The sequence below is a fragment of the Erpetoichthys calabaricus genome, chromosome 12, assembly GCF_900747795.2.
Source record: "Erpetoichthys calabaricus chromosome 12, fErpCal1.3, whole genome shotgun sequence".
Lineage (NCBI taxonomy): Eukaryota > Metazoa > Chordata > Cladistia > Polypteriformes > Polypteridae > Erpetoichthys > Erpetoichthys calabaricus.
In genome coordinates this window covers 38,120,295-38,139,709 of record NC_041405.2, presented here as the reverse complement: position 1 = coordinate 38,139,709, position 19,415 = coordinate 38,120,295, and the positions used below count along the sequence as shown (strand labels likewise).

The 19,415-nt window shown below is 39.5% G+C and overlaps 2 protein-coding genes across 2 annotated transcripts in view; both read right to left on the bottom strand.

Moving 5' to 3' along the window:
- The window catches only part of LOC114662093 (monocarboxylate transporter 8-like), a 1,225,996-nt gene that overhangs the window by 611,174 nt on the left and 595,407 nt on the right, over positions 1–19,415 (bottom strand). The window lies entirely within an intron of this gene.
- The window catches only part of nexmifb (neurite extension and migration factor b), a 151,405-nt gene that overhangs the window by 48,069 nt on the left and 83,921 nt on the right, over positions 1–19,415 (bottom strand). Inside the window, exon 3 of the mRNA XM_028815417.2 lies at positions 6,184–11,627. Coding sequence (XP_028671250.1) covers positions 7,441–11,627 — 4,187 coding nt within the window. The 3' untranslated portion in view covers positions 6,184–7,440. The remainder of the gene's footprint in view (positions 1–6,183; positions 11,628–19,415) is intronic.

The following is a 19,415-nucleotide window of genomic DNA, read 5'->3' as shown; positions in this document are numbered from 1 at the left end:
AAGTCCAGTCTTATGTTTGGAGACTCCATTCCAAGATAAAATTGGCTAGTTTCTGATATATCACTATTTTTACAAACCCTATGCTGAAATTCCACTAACAATTATAAAACCATTTGTTCTAACACAAGGAGTGGAGATGGTTTTTCCCACCTCTGCCACAAACTAAAGTTTTTTCCTGTGGTATAGAAAGGTATTATTGAGTATCTTGAAATTTCACTAGTATTGGTACCAAATACAAAAATTCTGGTATTGTGAGATCTCCTGTCCTTTTATCTCATGTGTTGTACTTTAATGCTAATTTCTCAGTAAAACACTTCATATATCTCAATGCAACAAAAAATACCACTTCATTATTATCAGCAAAAAAATGCATTAATACAGTATACTGTTTATTGATATTTGTATGTACAATATATACATAAGATATAACATGCTTTGTGATAAACACTTGTAATCAAAGAGGAGTTTTTACCTCTTTCAATGGAGATGTCCAGGAAGTTGATGCATCCATTTATTTCCCTTTCCATGGTGAACTGAACTGCTGGGAAAAATGAGTTGATGTGGCTGTGGAATATATTTAGCTGGTTGCTTTTTAGTATGGCAATGTATCATTGATGTAGCGTATCCAAAGTTTAGGTCTAAACTAAGTTAGAGCCACGTTTTCAAATTGTTGCATAACCACTTCGGCTAAGAGTCCTTATAGCAGAGATCCCATTGCCATACCTTTTTTTGTCTGTAATATCTCCCATTAAAATAGGAGCCTGAAAACCAAAAGGACCGACTTAAGAACATTAATTATGTTTTTACATATCTTATGTTTTTTCTGCAGCCTAAATGTGTTTAAAAATTTTTTTTCTGTCCTCCTGGCCATCTGGCTTTACCTTTTTCTTTGTTACTTACTATCTATATATATAATTCACTAAGCCGACAGAACAGGCAAGACAACCATGGGATACGCACAATATAGCCACGCCTGCCAACTCACAGAGACCCGCCCACCAACGCTAGGACGATGGGATAGGCCGCCAACTCACAGAGCCAAGCCCACCAACAATTCACTAAGCAGCCAACCATGGCACATGCACGACAGAGCCACGCCCGCAAACAATTCGAGCGAGAGCGAAAGCATTTGCCAAGAATGTTTTCATTAATCAAGAACGAAAGTCGAAGGTTCGAAGACGGTCACATACTGTCGTGGTTCCGACCATAAACGATGCCGACTGGCAATCAACAGCCAACCGGGTAACCAAAGTCTTTGGGTTCCGGGGGGGGGGGGGGGGTAAGGGTGCAAAACTGAAACTTAAAGGAATTGACAGAAGGGTACCACCAGGTGTGCAGCCTTTCGCTTAATTTGACTCAACACGGAAAACCTCACCCAGCCCGGACACGGAGAGGACTGACAGATTGATAGCTCTTTCTCGATTCTGTGGGTGGTGGTGCATGGCCGTTCTTAGTTGGTGGAGCGATTTGTCTGGTTAATTCCGACAACGAATGAGACTCGCACCTGCTAAATAGTTATGCGACCCAACAGCGGTCGGCGTCCAACTTCTTAGAGGGACAAGTGGCTTTCAGCCACGTGAGATTGAGCATTAACAGGTCTGTGATGCCCTTGGATGTCCGGTACTGCATGCGCGCTACACTGAATGGATCAACATGTGTCTACCCGGCGCAGAGAGGCGTGGGTAAGCCGTTGAACCCCATTCGTGATGGAGACTGGGGCTTGCAATTGTTCCCCACAAACGAGGAATTCCCAGTAAGTGCGGGTCATACGCTCCCACTGATTACGTCCCTGCCCTTTGTACATAACCCCCCCCCCTTCAACTACCATGGTCGGGTGACATGGTGGATTATATATAGAAAGGCAGATGAAAAGTCAACGTGGCTCAGAGGTGCATGTGGACTGTAGCAAAGACAAAAGCGAATAAGGCAGTGTTTGGAAAATGAACAGTCAATGTAGCTCACAGGTGCATGTGGACTGTACACAGACGAAAGCGCCTCAGGTGAGGGGTTGGGGCAGGCACATGTCAGGCAGTGCGTACTGAACGATGACTAAGAAATCAGCAGATTCTTGGTGGTTTATTAAATTATGGAATTTTCAAATGTTCATTTTTTTCCCTGTGCTTAAAAATCATTAAATAAGCAGCGTGATTATGTGGCGTATGCTAAGCCACGGGTTGGCTAGTTTAATATTATTGCCTAATCTTATTTGTTTTTCACTTCATATAACTTTTTTTGTCATCTTGTAAAGCACTAAATGTGCTATATTAAATAAATGTTGTTGTTGGAAGTTAGTTTTCTGGCAAATGAGAACAGCATTATTTCCTTTGTGGTCAGCATTGTTTGTGCCATTGTGGTCGGGTTGTTATTCAGTTTTGAGAATAACGTTTCTGTGGCCAGATGAATTGAAGTCATGGTGTATAGTGACATAACATCAAATGAGACCATGATTTCATCATCATTATGTATATATTCTTCAGACACTGCAATGCCATCTCAGCACTATTAACTGAATAATCTGAATCTAACATTAAATGTTTGATTTGAAAACGTCTTTTGGATACATTATATGTTGGTCCACCTGTTGGGCTGACCAAAGGTCTGAATTTTAAAGGGGTTTTATGGATTTTTGGAAGGCCATAGAATTCCAGGCAGTTTGCAACATTGGAATTCATTCTACTATAATAATCCTGTATGTTTAAACAGTTGTTGTTACAGAGCTTATTCAGAGTTGTGTTAATTCTGTTCAAGGTGGTTTTTTGTTGGGTCGATGGCTAGTTGCTCGTAAGTAGTGGTGTCAGAGAGCATTTCCTCTAATGTAGTTACATATTGTTCTTTGTCCACTATGACTGTTGTATCTCTTTTGACGGTTTGTGTAATAACAACACTTTTGTCATTTTGTAGCTCTCTTAATGCCTTCTGTTCTTTTTTAGAGATACATACCGTTGGATGTCTTGAATGTAAATGGATGGCCATGGCACACCTTATTTTCTGTGCGTCATCTGCCGATATCTTTTCAGTTTGTATGATATGTTCCAGGGTGCCCAAGAAGTTTACATCAGAGGTGTCTTTATGATTGATCTTCAATCATTAGATGAGAACATTTTGTTTTGTCTTAGCCAAACTGGTTATGCAAAGATTTGAAAGCGTGGCTCTAGCTCAGTTCAGAAGTAAACCTTGGAAACATGACGTTGACAATACAGTTGTCATATTAAAAAGCAACCAGCTAAATGAATTCCACAGCCACATGAAATCAGTATTCCCTGCAATTCAGTTCACAAAGGAAATAGAAATGAATGGACACATCATCTTCCTGGATATCTCCATTGAAAAAAGTTAACGACGCCACTTTGATTACAAGTGTTTATCACAAAGAATGTTATGCGGACATAATATGACACTTTGGTAGCAACCACTCCTTATAGCATAAACGGAGTTGTGTTAAGACATTGTTCAAAAGGATATACATTCTACCCGGTACAGTCTTCCTTATCATTGTGGCCTATCAGAAACCACAGCATGAATCCTTTCCAGATCAGGCAATAAAGTAGAGGATGAACTGGGAAACACTTTGTGGACAGTTCTTTTTAATGTCAAAATCAGGAAAGCTGCAGCAAAGACACGAAATGCTGTTTACAGTATACTATGCAGTGCATGGTCAGCTGTATATGTGGGAGGGACAAACATCTACAGTAAAACACTCGCAATATATATACAAGAACATCGCAATGCTGTCAGAAGGAAAGACCTGTGGTCTCTTATATATACACATACCAAATCAACCAGACATACTGTACGTTTAACTGGGACACAATGCAAGTGAGATTCAGGACAAATGCTAAGATTGCCAGAGACCTGGCGGAATTGTGGCTATCAAGTGAAAGCACCATTAACAGACACTTGGACATGAACCCAGCATATGCAGAATTAGCTTAAAAAGAAGAACATCCAAATAATAGAAAAGACTAAGGCCAGGTTTATACTTCATGTAAGGCCAGCAGATGCTACTGCTACGCAGGCATTATTCTGTTTATACTTGCGCATGTACTTTACGTAAATCTGGAAGATTCCACCAGGTGGCAGTGCGAGATATCATCACGGTGAGAACAGGTTCGGCTTCACAGTGCTGTGAATTACCTGAAACACCCATTAAATTCCGAGGACACCTTGCCACAATATCTATGAAAAGGATGGATGTTTAATGATTAAATCCATAATCCAGGAATGTGCCTATTCCAGCTATCATTGGGCATGAGGCAGAATCAATCCCTGGATGGGGCATCAGCTCATCGCAAGGTCAATACAAGCACACACATACACTAGCGGCATTTTAGCATCACCAAATCCCCAAACCTTCATGTCTTTGGAAGGAAACCGGAGCACACTGTGGAAACCCACCAGGAAAACATGCAAACTCCAGGCAGGGAACACAAGGGACTTGACTCCCTACTGTGAGGCAGCGTGCCACCACAACATGTACAATTATTATCAGTATTCATTATTTAAATTAACGAATTATCTGTAAAATATAACATACATGCTTTAATGCTTTTAATGCACATTTTTTTAAAGCTCTCAGCAATTGCAGGTTAAGGGCCTTGCTCAAGGGCCCAACAGAGCAGAGTCCCTATTGGCATTTACGGGATTCGAACCGGCAACCTTCTGATTGCCAGTGAATCCCTAGCCTCAGAGCCACCACTCCGCCTTCACCATATCGAACCATTCATCAAACACTGAAGCACGTACATCGATCCTGTAGTATCCGCATAGCGACTTTCTATCACATGTAGATAGTAAACAGAGACTCTGACGTCACATTCCGATTTTTATCACACTGCGCCCCCTGACTTTTTGCTGGTACTGCAACTTGCTTACACGTCGCGTTAATTTCTGAGGACCTGTCAAACATAAATGGGCCTTAAGACCAACACCCTTCGAACACCACCTTACTAATCCACCCCTCTCACACCCACCTACCCCCCCCCCCCCCCCCCCCCCCCCATTTGCTATATATTGTCTTTGATTCCTTTATGGCTAATCATTTTCCTCTGATGTCTAACTAGTGAAAAATGAGTTATATACGATTAAACTAAACTGGTGGTACTTTTATAAAAGACTAAGGAAATGTCAGTATTACTTTTTACCCCATAAATCCAAAGGTAGCATGAAAGGAGAGTATATCTATTTTGGTTCACTTTTTCACATTATGTAACATTTGCTTTTAAAATATACATGTGAAATGTCCTTTCACATTAAATACACAGAAAAGTGATCAACTGATCATATTTTGCATAAAGTCATTATTCTAGAAAGATGGGGTTGGCATTTTGAATGCAGCATTTTTCTGATTTATATATTTACTCTCAAATGCCATCCCATATTACTATATGCACAATGGGTAGTATAAAACCTATAATGGATGGCATATAAACAAACAGTTAACATGAATCCTAAAAAAGTTTTGTCACCAGCAGCTCCAGTGAATATTTAAAGCAGTTGCACACGAAAAATAATTTCAGGTTTAAAGTGGCATGGTGATAAAACTGATTACATTATTTTCCCATAGTTCATTTTGGGCCAGGCTTTTCATAATTTCTGTTATGTAGTATCTATTTAGCATACCCCTTGGTTGTTTCAACAGGGATTTAATTTTCCTGCCACACAGCCTTTTTACATGGCGTGTGTGAATTTCTACATGTATATGGGAATATGATTATGTGTTTCCTTAGAAAGACTACTATTCCATAATGGTAGATTTCATCAAATTGATTGCAACTTCAAGTTGAATAAATAGGTACTAAAGTGGATGGGGCACATTTAACTATTGTAAAAATATAAAAAACATATCTATAATACAGTATGCAGATATTGTTAAAATATATACAACAATAAGAGAACAAAAATTTCAATTGCTAAATTACAATGGTTGAATTTGAATATTTCCAAGAATCACACAGTTCAGGAATTTAAAATGTTACTCCTTTGTTCCCTTACTGTGGACATGAAATGTCTACTGAAATACCATAATGACTTTTTGAACGATGAGCTTTTTTATTTACAAATGCTTCAGCCTGTACACATTGAAAGTCCTAAACCTAGAATCTGAAAAGATAAATCAGTAATAATACACAACACCTCAGCAGTCAAGGTTTGACAGATACAAAAAAAGGTGTATACAGTACATACCTTCTGATGCCTTTCAGGTTTCCTTTAGAATCCAATAAAACACAAGTGGAATTAATGTCAACAATTTCCTCATCCTGAATAGAAAAATGTTTTGTCAGCTTTCAATAGGATTTTGATAATCCAGAGAATTGAATTTCTGGGTAAAGTCGAGGTAATTTAAATTTGCTAAAAAAGAGACGTCAGTCTTTAGGTTTTGGTCAAAGTGTTGTACCACTGTCAGCTGCAGGTGCTTCTTAATGGGATTGAGTTTTAAAAAAAAAAAAAAAAAAAAAAAAAAAAAAAAGGGAAGAAAAAAGTTCTGGAATGTTTTTCTTTTTCTGCACAAGACTGAAAAACAAAGAAAAAATGAAGTGTTCACGTAGAAAATTGTCTGTACAGTCACATTGTTTGGCACGTGTATTTAATTTTTGCAAGTAGTGCATATGTTTTTCTGTACAACTGCATTAGCAAAAATTCCACTTTTTGAAAGATCAAACTGAAATTTCTATCATTAATTGTCCGGGCTTACTAAGAAATGATTCTTAAGGACATCCCTTTTAATAATAAAAAGGAAAAACAAAAATCCACAAAGTATTTCTGATAGTAACGTAAATAATACCATTCCAAGAATCTCTTCAGACACTATATGCAATAGAAAAAAGGCCCCTTTTTGAGTTAAGAAAAATGAAGTCCATTTTCTTTTAGCAAAATCAAAATGTTCCATGTTCTGAGGATGAACTATTGAACAAAGTGATAAAATCATTGTGCCTTGTGATGCTTTCAGGCAGTAAAAATGCAGGAGGAGGAGTAGGGTTATCCCGTTTCTGCATATAAAAGACAGGTGCTTACGTTTTTAAGTGTCTGTATACAGATACACATTTAAAGAGAGAACTGTTTGGGAGGGGCAGCAAATGCCACACAAAATTACATTTCACAAAAAGGCTTAGTATTTTCAATAAAAATATCAAGGCTTTTCATTAAAAAAGCATAAACAAACATAAAACCAAAACAAAAAAAAAAAACATAAAAATCTGAAGCAGCAACATAGCAAAAATTGCAGACATGGCAGATAAAACCCAGCCATGCTGGAAACAATTAGTCAATAGGTAGTTTGCAAGTACAAGAATTTTCATGCAAGTTGTTTTCTCTCTGAAAAAAAGGGGAATGTCTTTGCCATGCAACTCATATTTGAGTCTAGAGGGTAAAACGAGGGTCAGAGGGGCTTAGCAGGTGGAAGGAAAGTTTGAAGGGGTGCACTGCAGCCAGAGGAACGGAATATTACCTCAGTTTTTCAAAAGAGGTCATCACTGCTAAATCCTTATTCTGGTCTCGATCAGCTCGTTTTCCCTTACCATTCTCATCCCTTGGGAATTTTGCACTTGTTTTGTGGCGGTACATCTTTTTATGCGCAGGACCATTACTGGCTGAACAGGTTAGATTATGGCCACTTTTATCAAATAAACTCCTTGCCGCATTAGGACCACATTCCCCTGGAGTGTTTGGGATACTGGGGTTAGAAATGCTTGTTTTACCCTGATTTTTACTTCCCTTGCTGGATGGCTTGCGAGTTTTAGACAGACCTGGAGTTACACCAGTGTTGCTGCCCTTTTTTTTGGAGTCTGGGGGTGTGCTGGCAAGGATTTTTAGGGTTTTCAGCTTGAGGCTGTTGGCTTCGGGAGGATGGCAGACACCAGAGGCAGGGCCCCAGAGGGGTTCAATAGAAGCCATCATGAATCTCTGAACCTCAGCCATTCCAGATGCAATGTTGGACAGGATGTTACAGGGCTCTTCAAACTCTCTCTGATCGTCATCAAGGAGGTTTTTGTTGTGTGCTGCGTTCGTTTCTGACCAACATGCATTTGCTTCTTTACTTAAAGGCCATTCTCCAGGTAAACCAGAGACACTAGAGGCTGGATTGTGAACAGTAATACCATCTTTAAGCATCTGTGTTGGTGGTGCAATGTGATTTCGAAATTTCCCTTGTGGTTTTTCATTTGTTCCCTGTGCTTTACTATTCTTTGCATCCGTAGAATTTTTTTGTTTCTTTGTTGATCTGGAACCTTGGCGGGGATTTTTATTTTTCTCAGCTGACTTGGAAGCTTTTGGCACTTTTGCTCTCTTTGTAGTTTTCTGATCCATTCCTATATTTTGCTTTGGAGAGGATTTTTTCTTAGATTTTGACAGTCTTGGGGAGCTGCTGTTTTGACATAACTGCTTGTCAAAAGCCTCCTGACAAGGAGGCTTTTCCACCAGGCCAACAGGATCATCATCATTAAACATGTGAAACTGAAACTGATGATTGTTCACGAGGAAAGTATCGGTATGTTGATTCTGCTGTGGGACACTGCAGTTCCATTTAATCTCTTGTGAACTATTCAGAATGCCTTCGGATGTTTCTTGGAAATCTTTTGACTTGCCAGTAGATTTGTTTTCTAACCCACCTGCCTGAGGAGACAAATTGGGAGTGTCCGGAGGTGACATTTCCGACAGGGATGAATGTCTAAACTTATCAGGAGTAAAATTTGAGATGTCCAGTAGATCTGCAGACTCCTTCAGGGGCACAATTTCGTCTACACTCTGTTGAATAACAAGTTTTGGACTGCAGTGAGCTAAAAAGTTATCATTAATGTCATCTTCGCCATCTTTATCGCATGGCTTCAGAGTTAAAGTGTTATAGTTGCTAGAAGAGCCAGCCATGGAACCTCCTGAATCAAAAGTGACCACTCTGCCATCATCTGAACTAAGAGATGCAGGTTGAAATTGGAAATGTGGCTCTCCACAGGGTAACTGACAAGACTGATAATCATTATCAGATGGCAATGGTTGATCATGCAAATAACTCTTGTGATAAGGAAGCCGGCTACTGTTCAAGCTTAGTTGAGTATATTCTGAAACAGACAAGCTGTCTGGCATTTGAACAGATAAGGGTCCATTAAAGTTGTTAGATTGCAAAGAATTGTCAGCAACATGAGGCCCAAATGCTTGGCTGGAACCAGGCTGCCAAATATGTGAGAAATTTTGCTCCATTTCCAAATGGTGAGGCGACTGCTGTAGCTCTGATTCCGAGGGTGGGGAGAGAACACAGCTCTGTGCAAGTTGTAAAGAGGTGAACTGCTTTTCAGATTGGGATATGCCATCAGGGGGTTGTCCAGAAGAGTGCTGGGGGAAATAGGAAATACCAGAACTACTTGAAGAATCAGAAGCATCTAACAACGTTTGCAGATAGCCTCCAGGAACAACCGGGACATTTCCAGCAATTTCAGTAGGTGGTGCAGGTTCACTGTCAGAGCAAGTGGCTGGCATGAAAACTATTTTTTCTCCTATGGTAGAATTATCTTGTGGGAGGTTTTCATCCATCTGGGGGCTTTGTGTAGCTATTTCACTACCCACGTTCTTCACACAGTTCTCATTGTCACCATTTTCTGTCCCAGAGGAAGGTTCAGCTAGATTTTTCACATTTTCAGTGTCTTGCAAAATTTTTAACTTTTTGCTTTTCAACCTAGCTTCACTTTTGAATTTTTTTAATCTTATAATTTTGTTTTCAGTTCCCTTCTCATCTCTTTCTTGTGTTATGCTTTTGACAGAGCCAATATGCCTGATGTCGGTAGCCTCTAATCTGCTTGCATGGTTGGCTGTAGCAATTGTTAAAGACATGCCAGTTAGGGTGGCATCACTTTTACCAATGATACTTCGTTTGTGCTCAAATGAAAAAGATCCCTGCTTACTCAATGAATGCTCAACAGCTTGAATTCGCTGAATTCTGAGTCTACTGGCAATTTTATGTTTTCTTTTTGGTGGAATGGAACCAGAAAGACGGTTGGAGCTATTCAAGTTCATATGAGCCCTGCTGAGTAACTCATTTCTATCACGCTGTTGTTTTTCCCAAAAGTCCTTCAAAGGAGCCATTTTTTCATATTGACTCAGGAGTTCAGCATTCAAGTTCACTGTGATGTGCGTGGGATCTATTTTACTCAGTTTTACTAGCATATGTTTCTCTCCTTTGAACCGGTTAATAATGATATATTTAATGATAACAGGGGGCTCTTTGCGTGAAGATTTTCTTCTCTTTTTTGGACACCAGTCATCATCATCTTCCTCTTTAGGTCCAAAAGGTTGTGCTTCTCTTTTTTCTACATTCTTTTCACTATCAATGGAATCCACATCATACAGATAATCATCACTGTATCTGACTTTCCGCTTAGCTCGCAAGCCATAGTTGAGTTGGCTAGATGAACTTGAATTTTCTCTGGATAGCAGCTGGCCACAGTCCTTGACTTCTCTAAAGGTATCGTAAGAAGAGCCAGTGCAAGAACTGTCATCACTATATTCACCTGAATCCTCAGCAGAATTGTTTGAATCAAAGAAAAAACTTCTTTTTGGGGTCATATAAGATGCTGGTTCAGCAGGACTATCTGCTTTTTCTTCATTAGTCCAAAGACTGATCTCATCTGTTTTAAACTGTATAGTTTCAATATTCTTCTTAACACTGTTATTTTCTTTTTTTGTACAATTTACTAGGACATTGGGGAAAAAATTAAACTGTGTCTCCTCCTGAAGTGCACTGCTTTTCTCTCGAATGTTGTCTTGGAAGGACTCGTATCTAATTTTTAAGGAACAAACATCACTGCTAAGTGTGGAATCATCATCATCAAACATGTAATTATCTACATCCTCTTCTGAAAACAGGTTCACTGACAGCTCATTCCTGGAGCAAAGGTCAAGGAGCTCAATCTTACTTTCACTAATAAAAGACTCAAAATAACCCCAGTCTTGATTGGTATTTGACAACAGACCTTCATCTCCACCACATTTGTCTAACAATAATCCCTCATAGTAATTTTTTGGTGTGGAATCTTCAGAATCACTGTCTGACTTTTCCAAATCTTTTTTATCCATTGTCCGTGATTTATGCAAAGGAAAGCTTAAGAGCTGATCTGAAAGCAACTGTTCACCGTATCTTGCACCTTCTCCTGTGCTCATGCATTGAATATCTGAAATGGAACAAGTGTCGTAATCCCTGTTTATTTCACCCACTTTCAGGCTAATTCCTGGCTCTGGGTCAACACCATCTTTTGATTCAATAAAACAACCCAAGCAAGTTCGGCTCTGCTGCATTAGACAGTCATTAGATAAAGTTGATATACCTCCAGGTTCCATTATTGTAAATGAAGTTCTTTCACAATCCTCTGGCAAGGACCAGGGACTCACAACCTTTGTAGCACAAGATGTAAGTGAGATTGTTTGAGTAGAGGAGTCATTTGAATTCTGTTCAGGTACATCAGTCAATCTTAAAGGAGATGGAGGGCTTAGCATGCAGGGTTCCTTCGAAGTCAGCAGTGGTAAGTTTCTGTGATACAAATGATTTGCTTTTTGGGAGCAATTAGATTCTTCAGATGGAGAAGAAACTATAACTGCAACTTCTGTGGGAGCCAACGGCCTCACATCATTCCCCACTTCAAGCGATTCTATGGAAAAAGAAAAAATGTACAGGTTATCCCGAGTGTTTATTCATTCATTTTTAACTATCATATATAACAATGAAAAAGAGAAATTCACAATTAAAATTTAAGACTTAATTACTGAATAGATTCTTGATAACTACTAAAGCTTAACAATTTTTGGAACAGTTCTTGTTAACACAAAGTTTTGTAATTATTTAAAATAATGTACATTGGAACAATGCATGCAGTAGATAGCATCCTTTGAAAATTGACCTTTTTTGAAATTTGAATTTTTGCCTTTTTTCCACAGCCAAAAATCCATTATTTCTAAAATATTCAATAAGATACTATCTCTGCTTCGCTACAAATAGGCTTTTAAAACATTATGTAAGCACACAAGCCTTCTAATAATTTGGAAGATGATGACCTATTCATAGATGCATTCGTCTTAACATCGAGAAATATTTGTTAATATAAAATGGTACTGAGTTTAAAAATTTAGTAAGTGAACTGTCTATAAAAATATAATAAACAGGTGTTTTCTGGATTCTTACACTGTCACTACAGAATACCAGTATCTGCCTTCCACACACATGTCTAAGTTTCATGTAAGGTAGTCAGGTCATTTTTATTCAGTTTAGTTTTATACAGTCCAATTCATTTCACAAAACTCGAGCCATTGTATGCATTTACAAATATACAATTAATTACATGAAATTAATAAATATCATCTAATAAAAGCAAATAAATATATAACTGTATTGGATGGTAACCACAAGTAGCATAGTGCCACAAAGTGGGGTTTAGAAATGGCTATGTTAATACACTTTGAAGGACACAATCAGTTTTGTATCAACAAGGCTCCAGCGAATCAGAAAAAGAAGTAAAAGACAAAAAACTGCCTTTATTTGATGAACAGTACAAATTTTCTACTTTCCCTTAAGTACTAATAACATCTTTACAAAAATGTGTTTAAACAAAGAAAGTCTTTTAATATTCTTCCACTTTGTATGGACCACAAAGAAGCTCATTTTGCACAGTTACAAAGATGAGTCTGGGATGATTTTCAGAATCATCCACAAGCACTAACACCAAATCATCTTTGCAGTCATTCCAAGTACACCACACTGTAGCCTGTGGAATGGAGCATGGCAGGATAATTGTGGTAGTGGTTACTTCTCATAGCTGATGCTGTGTTCGCTGCCCTTGTGACAGTGACAGCCAACCAAATGGGCCAAAGCTGGACTCACAGCCTACAGCAAGATGCATTTGTGCTTTCAAGTGCTATGACTCTCTCAGCTTGTCAATGTATTGTTCACATATCTTCTTAAATTATCATAAGTGTCATGGCTCCAAAAAGATTGTGAAATAGTTGGAAAAGCCCAAGAAAGATCAAAAGTGTAGATAAACAGCTTTATTGAACAGTATTCAGTGAAGGGTAGTGTCTTCAGAGTTTTTTTGATGCCTGATGTTATTAATAAACTAATTTACTAAGTATACTGATACTATTCCAGGGGAGGACAAGGCCTATAAAAAACGATGGCTGGACAAAATGGCAGATATAAGAGGGCGGAGTGATGGCTATGGGCAGAGTGGTAATTCTCTGACTAAAGGATCTGAGATGGTAACTTGAAGGTTGCTGGTTCGAATCCAGGCAGTAACAGAAGGAATGCTACTCCACTGTGCCCTTGAGCAAGGACCTTAACCTGCAATTGCACCAGGGGCAGTGTACAAATAGCTATTAACAAAATGGTAGTAAGTTTCATTTGTCACAATAAAAATGAACATTGACACCTGTCTGCAGCCTTGTTTGGAGTGTGGTGGCTCTGTCATGATACATATTCAAGAAGTAAGACATCTTCTCAAAATTGACAGAATGATAACTGCTGAGAAACACAAACAGTGTGTTTCTTTGTGCCAATCCCAAGCCCAGATAAATGGAGAAGGTTACATCAGGAAGGGCATCTGGTGTAAAATTTTGCCAAATCAATATGTGGACAACAATACAGATTCTACTAGATCGGCCAAGGCCCAGGTTAACAACGGCCACCACCAGTACTGTTAGACAACATAGTTCTGGCAGAAATTGGGCTACTGTTGGCCAAAGAAGAAGAAGAAGAGGGGGGGAGACGTGTCCGGAGGCAGGAGGAGAGGAGGAAGGTGAAGAGTGGAATTGAGGGTAGGAACTTTGAATGTTGGCAGTAGGAATGGTAAGGGGAGAGAGATAGCTGATGTGATGGAGAGAAGGAAGGTTGATATATTATGCGTGCAAGAGACTAAATGGAAGGTAAGGCAAGGCCGATCAGAGGTGGTTTCAAATTATTCTATTATGGTGTGGATGGGAGGAGAAATGGGGTAGGGGTTATCCTGAAAGAATAGTATGTCAAGAGTGTTTTGGAAGGGAAAAGAGTGTAAGACAGAGTGATGATTATGAAACTGGAAATTGAAGGTGTGATGATGAATGAGTGCATATGTCCTGCAAGTTGGATGTGCGATGGATGAGAAAGAAGATTTCTGGAATGAGTTGGATGAAGTGATGGACAGTGTACACAAGGGACAGAGAGTGATGACTGGAGCAGATCTCAATGGACATGTTGGTGAAGGGAACAGAGTAGATGAGGAGGAGATGGGTAGGTATGGTGTCAAGGAGATGAATGCAAAAGGTCAGATGGTTGTAAATTTTGCGAAAAGGATGGCCATGCCTGTGGTGAAAATGTATTTTAAAAAAAGGGAGGAACATAGGGTGACATACAAGAGTGGATTAAGATGCACACAGGTAGACTATATCCTATGCAGGAAGGTCAATCTGAAGTAGGTTGAAGACTGCAAAATGGCGGCAGGGGAAAGTGTAGTTAGGGTCTGTGAGGGCAGAGCCAAGGATCAAATGGTGGAAACTGAAAAAGGAAGACTGCAAGGTTGAGTTCAGGGAGGAGGTAAGATAGACACTAGGTGGCAGTGAAGAATTAACAGACAGCTAGGCAACTACAGCAGAAGTAGTAAGGGTGATAATCAAGAAGGGTGACTGGTGTGACATCTGGACATACGAGGGGGGACCCAAAAATAACCGGAATTTTGTTGTTGTTAGGTTATTTATTTATTTCCGGTTATTTTGGGTCCCTCTTTGTAGAAATGAGGACAAGAAACCTGGTAGTGGAATGGGGAAGTACAGGAGAGTATACAGGGGAAATGGGATGGTCAGATGTAGAAAGTAGACAAGAGTACAAGAGATAAGGTGTAAGGTGAAGAGAGAAGTGGCAAAGGCTAAAGAAAGGGCATATGATGAGTTTTATGAGAGGCTGGACACTAGAAAAGGAGAAAAGGACCTGTACTGATTGGCTAGACAGAGGGACCGAGCTGGGAAAGATGTGCAGCAGGTTAGGGTGATAAAGGATAAAGATGGAAACGTACTCTCAAGCGAGGAGGGTGTGTTGAGCAGACCGATAAAAGTACTGTTAGAGGCTGATGAATGAAGAGAATGAGGGAGAGAGAAGGTTGGATGATATGATAATAGTGAATCAGGAAGTGCATGGATTAGCAAGGAGGAAGTAAGGACAGCTATGAAGAGAATGAAGAATAGAAAGATGACATACCTGTGGAAGCATGGAGATGTTTAGGAGAGATGGCAGTGGAGTTTTTAACCATATTGTTTAATGGAATCATGGAAAGTGAGAGGATGCCAGAAGAGTGGAGAAGAAGTGCACTGGTACCGATTTTAAGAATAAGGGGGATGTACAGAGCTGTAGTAACTGCAGGGGGATAAAATTGACGAGCCGCACCATGAAGTTATGGGAAAGAGCAGTAGAAGCTAGGTTAAGAAGGGAGGTGATGATTAGTGAGTAGCAGTATGGTTTCATGCTAGGAAAGAGCACCACAAATGCGATGTTTGCTCTGAGGGTGTTAATGGAGAAGTATAGAGAAGGACAGAAGGAGTTACATTACGTCTTTGTGGACGTGGAGAAAGCATATGACGGATTGCCTTGAGAGGAGTTGTAGTATTGTATGAGGAAATCGGGAGTGGCAGAGAAGTAAGTAAGAGTTGTACAGGATATGTTTGAGGGAAGTGTGACAGTGGTGAGGTCTGCGGTAAGAGTAACAGATGCATTCAACGTGGAGGTTGGATTACATCAGGGATCGGCTCTGAGCCCTTTCTTATTTGCAATGGTGATGGACAGGTTGACAGACGAGATTAGACAGGAGTCCTCATGGACTATGATGTTTGCTGATGACATTGTGATCTGTAGTGAGAGTAGGAGCAGGTTGAGGAGACCCTGGAAAGGTGGAGATATACTCTAGAGAGGAGAAGAATGAAGGTCAGTAGGAACAAGACATTTGTGAATGAGAGGGAGGTCAGAGGAATGGTGAGGATGGATGGAGTAGAGCTGGCAAAGGTGGATGAGTTTAAATACTTGGGATCAACAGTACAGATTGTGGAAGAGAGGTGAAAAAGAGAGTGCAGGCAGGGTGGAATGGGTGAAGAAGAGTGTCAGGAGTAATTTATGACAGATGGGAAGGAGTGAAAGGGAAGGTCTACAGGATGGTAGTTAGACCAGCTATGTTATATGGGTTGGAGACAGTGGCACTGAACAAAAAACAGGAGACAAAGCTGGAGTTGGCAAAGTTAAAGATGTTAAGATTTGCATTGGGTGTAACAAGGATGGACGGCTCAGGCTGGAAAGTCAGACAAGTGGGATTATGCTGGTTTGGACATGTGCAGAGGAGAGATGCTGGGTATATTGGAAAAAAGATGCTAAGGACAGAGCAGCCAGGCAAGAGGAAAAGAGGAAGGTCTTAGAGAAGGTTTATGGAGGTTGTGAGAGAGGACATGCAAAAAGTTGATCCACTGTGGCAACCCCTAATGAGAGCAGCTGAAAGGAGAAGAAGAAGAAGAAGATGCAGTGCCTTAGACGGAATAAATTATTTGGAAAAACAAAATGTTTTGGCACAACAATGACTGCAAACGCATTGCAAACACAATCAACACCAACTTGGAGTGGAATTCTGCAGATGGAATAAAAACAGTATTAACCTATTCGTCTTGGAGCCTTGATGTTAGAAAGTCATTAATAATTTGTTTATCTGTTGTTGTAACATGTTAAACGTTTATTTGTTTACATTTTATTATATTTTATTGTTATTACAGTGACATCATGGGATTGCTGCTTGTCTTTCATTAGGGCTGGATTTCATGGAAGCCAAGATTTTGTTTGCCTGGTGGCTATGATATCTATATTAGATGGTCTTTGGCAACAAACAGATCTGTACGTTAGAATTGCTATAGCCGACTCCAATTCACCTTGTGTTTTTAAATCTTCAGTCATTTTATCAGCTGGGTTTATGTCCAAATGTCTGTTAATGGCATTTTCGTTTGATAGCCAAGATTCAGCCAGCTCTCTGGCACTTTTAGTACTGGCCTTAAATCTTACTTGTACATTGTCCCAGTTAAATGTATGTCTGTTTGATTTTGTATGTGTATAAATCAGTGATCGTGAGTCCTTCCTTCTGACAGCATTGCGATGGTCCATTACACGTGTTGCGATTCTTTTTGATGTTTCTTCTATGTATACCTCTGGGCAAGAACTGCATGGAATGCTATACATTGCGTTTTGTGTTTCTGCTGCTGATTTCTTGTTCTTAGCATTAAAAAGCACAGTGCGCAGATTGTTCGAAGGCTTGTGTGCTATTCTATTGCCTGATATGGACAGGATACGTGCTGCAGCTTCTGACACTCTGTGGGCCATATTGGAGTCAATTGTTTGCTGGGTTCTCTGGCGTCTCCTGTGTACGCATTGTTTAATGAATGTCTTTGGGTACCCGTTTGAAGTTTAAAAATGGAAAAGATACTGTCTTTCGTTCGTTTTTGTCTACTTCCTATTACAATGGGTGTGAACTCTTCTGAATAAAGTTTTAATACAGCTCTGTTTATGATATGCTGGGTGATTACTGGCGAAGTGTAATATCTTGTCTGAATAGCATTACTTACGGTAAACACTTGTAATCAGGGTGGCGTCGTTACTTCTTTCAATAGAGATGTGCAGGAAACTGATGCGTCGGTTTATTTCTTTTTCCATGGTGAATTGGATTGCAGGGAATATTGTGTTGATGTGGTTGTAAAACTCGTTCAGCTAGCCATTTTTTATTATGACGAATGTGACATCTATGTAGCATATCCAAATTATGGGTGTTAACTGGGATACAGCCACGTTTTGGACATCTCATAGTTTTATAAACTACATAGTGCCCTGTGGTATAGCGGGTCCACAGTTCTAAATGAATGGCCAGTTTTTTAAAATAACTCCATTTGGCCATGTCAGTCTCCATGGGTGTGCTTGTGCAACCGCGGGGAATTGATGAGGTAATTGGGCGCGATCGTTCTCAATAGCTTCATCAGCTTCCTGCAGGGCATGATCCTGAGCCCACGGAGCCATACAAGTATGGGCCGGCATAGGAGATCAAGAAGAGAAGAAAAAAAACTAAAAAACTAACGAAAAAAGACGCATAGAGCGGAGGTTAATGGACAGGAGGAAAGGTATGGACCCGCACTGTCACATGCCCATTAGGGAGCTTGGGCTTCAAATTCAGCAGTGCTAATTAGCGTCTGTTTCAACTTCCATTATGTCTGTTTTGTAGATAATTTTCAAGTATGTATAAAATAAAACAAAAGGTAATTCATTGATCAGTCTTTGAACCACCTGAATGCAACATGTCATATTAGTCTATTGTCCGCTACAACTGTAAGGACAGTGAAGTACTTAAAAGAAAAAATAATGTCAAAATGTTTCCAAAATAACAGCTTGTGGTATATTTTAGTTTCAAATTTATATCAGTAATAGTGAAACATGTGGACCTACTGTCCTAGAATAAAATGCTCCAAAAGGCTAGATGTAAACAGTAAACTCTCCACATGTTGTTTACAAATTAAGAACTTATCCTTGACTATGAATTGTGAGCACGTGTGTACTGTGTCTTAGGGATTATCACAATTTCCACATCATTTTCAGGTCACAAGATTCTATTAAGACCAAGATCAAGGTTCTAGCCCCTTTAGTTCATGAGTAACCCACATGACAGACAAACAGACATTAGTATTAAGTTGAATTAATCAGAGAATTTCTTTATCATTAATGGTGCATGTTCCTATTACTGTACAGTATGTATAAAGGAAACATTATACAGCAAAATATTGATGCATATACTATGAAAAAGGTGAAATTCTGCTGTGTACATATCTAAAATGTTGATATCATTTTATGGCTTTATCTTGTAATGTGTCCTTGAATGGATTGAAATGCACAATTAAATAAAATGTATTATTATTACCCCCTGCTCGCTTCGCTTTCCAAACCCCCACATCTCTGCCACTCGTGTTGTGAAGAGGGGGGCAGAACGCACCCCAAGGTGACACGTTTTCTTCTCTGAAACCCACTCTTAAACGGTGATACAATGGGAAACAAATACATTTTTTGTTTTACCTTCTCTTTGCTCAATCTCGCGTGGCTCAGTTCTGTCATATCACCTATGTCCATATATTTGATCTCTTTTCACTTTTACCTTTTTATTAATTCACATTGAATTCTGGTTCAGTGTTTGGAACTGTATCATGACAACGCGACGTGTAACTGCCCGTGAGTGAATATTGTTTCTTTCTCCCTACAAGAAATGTGTCTGACAATAGCATTTACACAAATTGGAAATGATTTCTCTCACAGGATTTCACTTTCACCAAACAATATATCTTTTAATTCTCGCGGATACGCCTCTTCATTGTGAAGAAACACTACTTTTTTTTTCCCCTGATGGAAACATGAATTATAC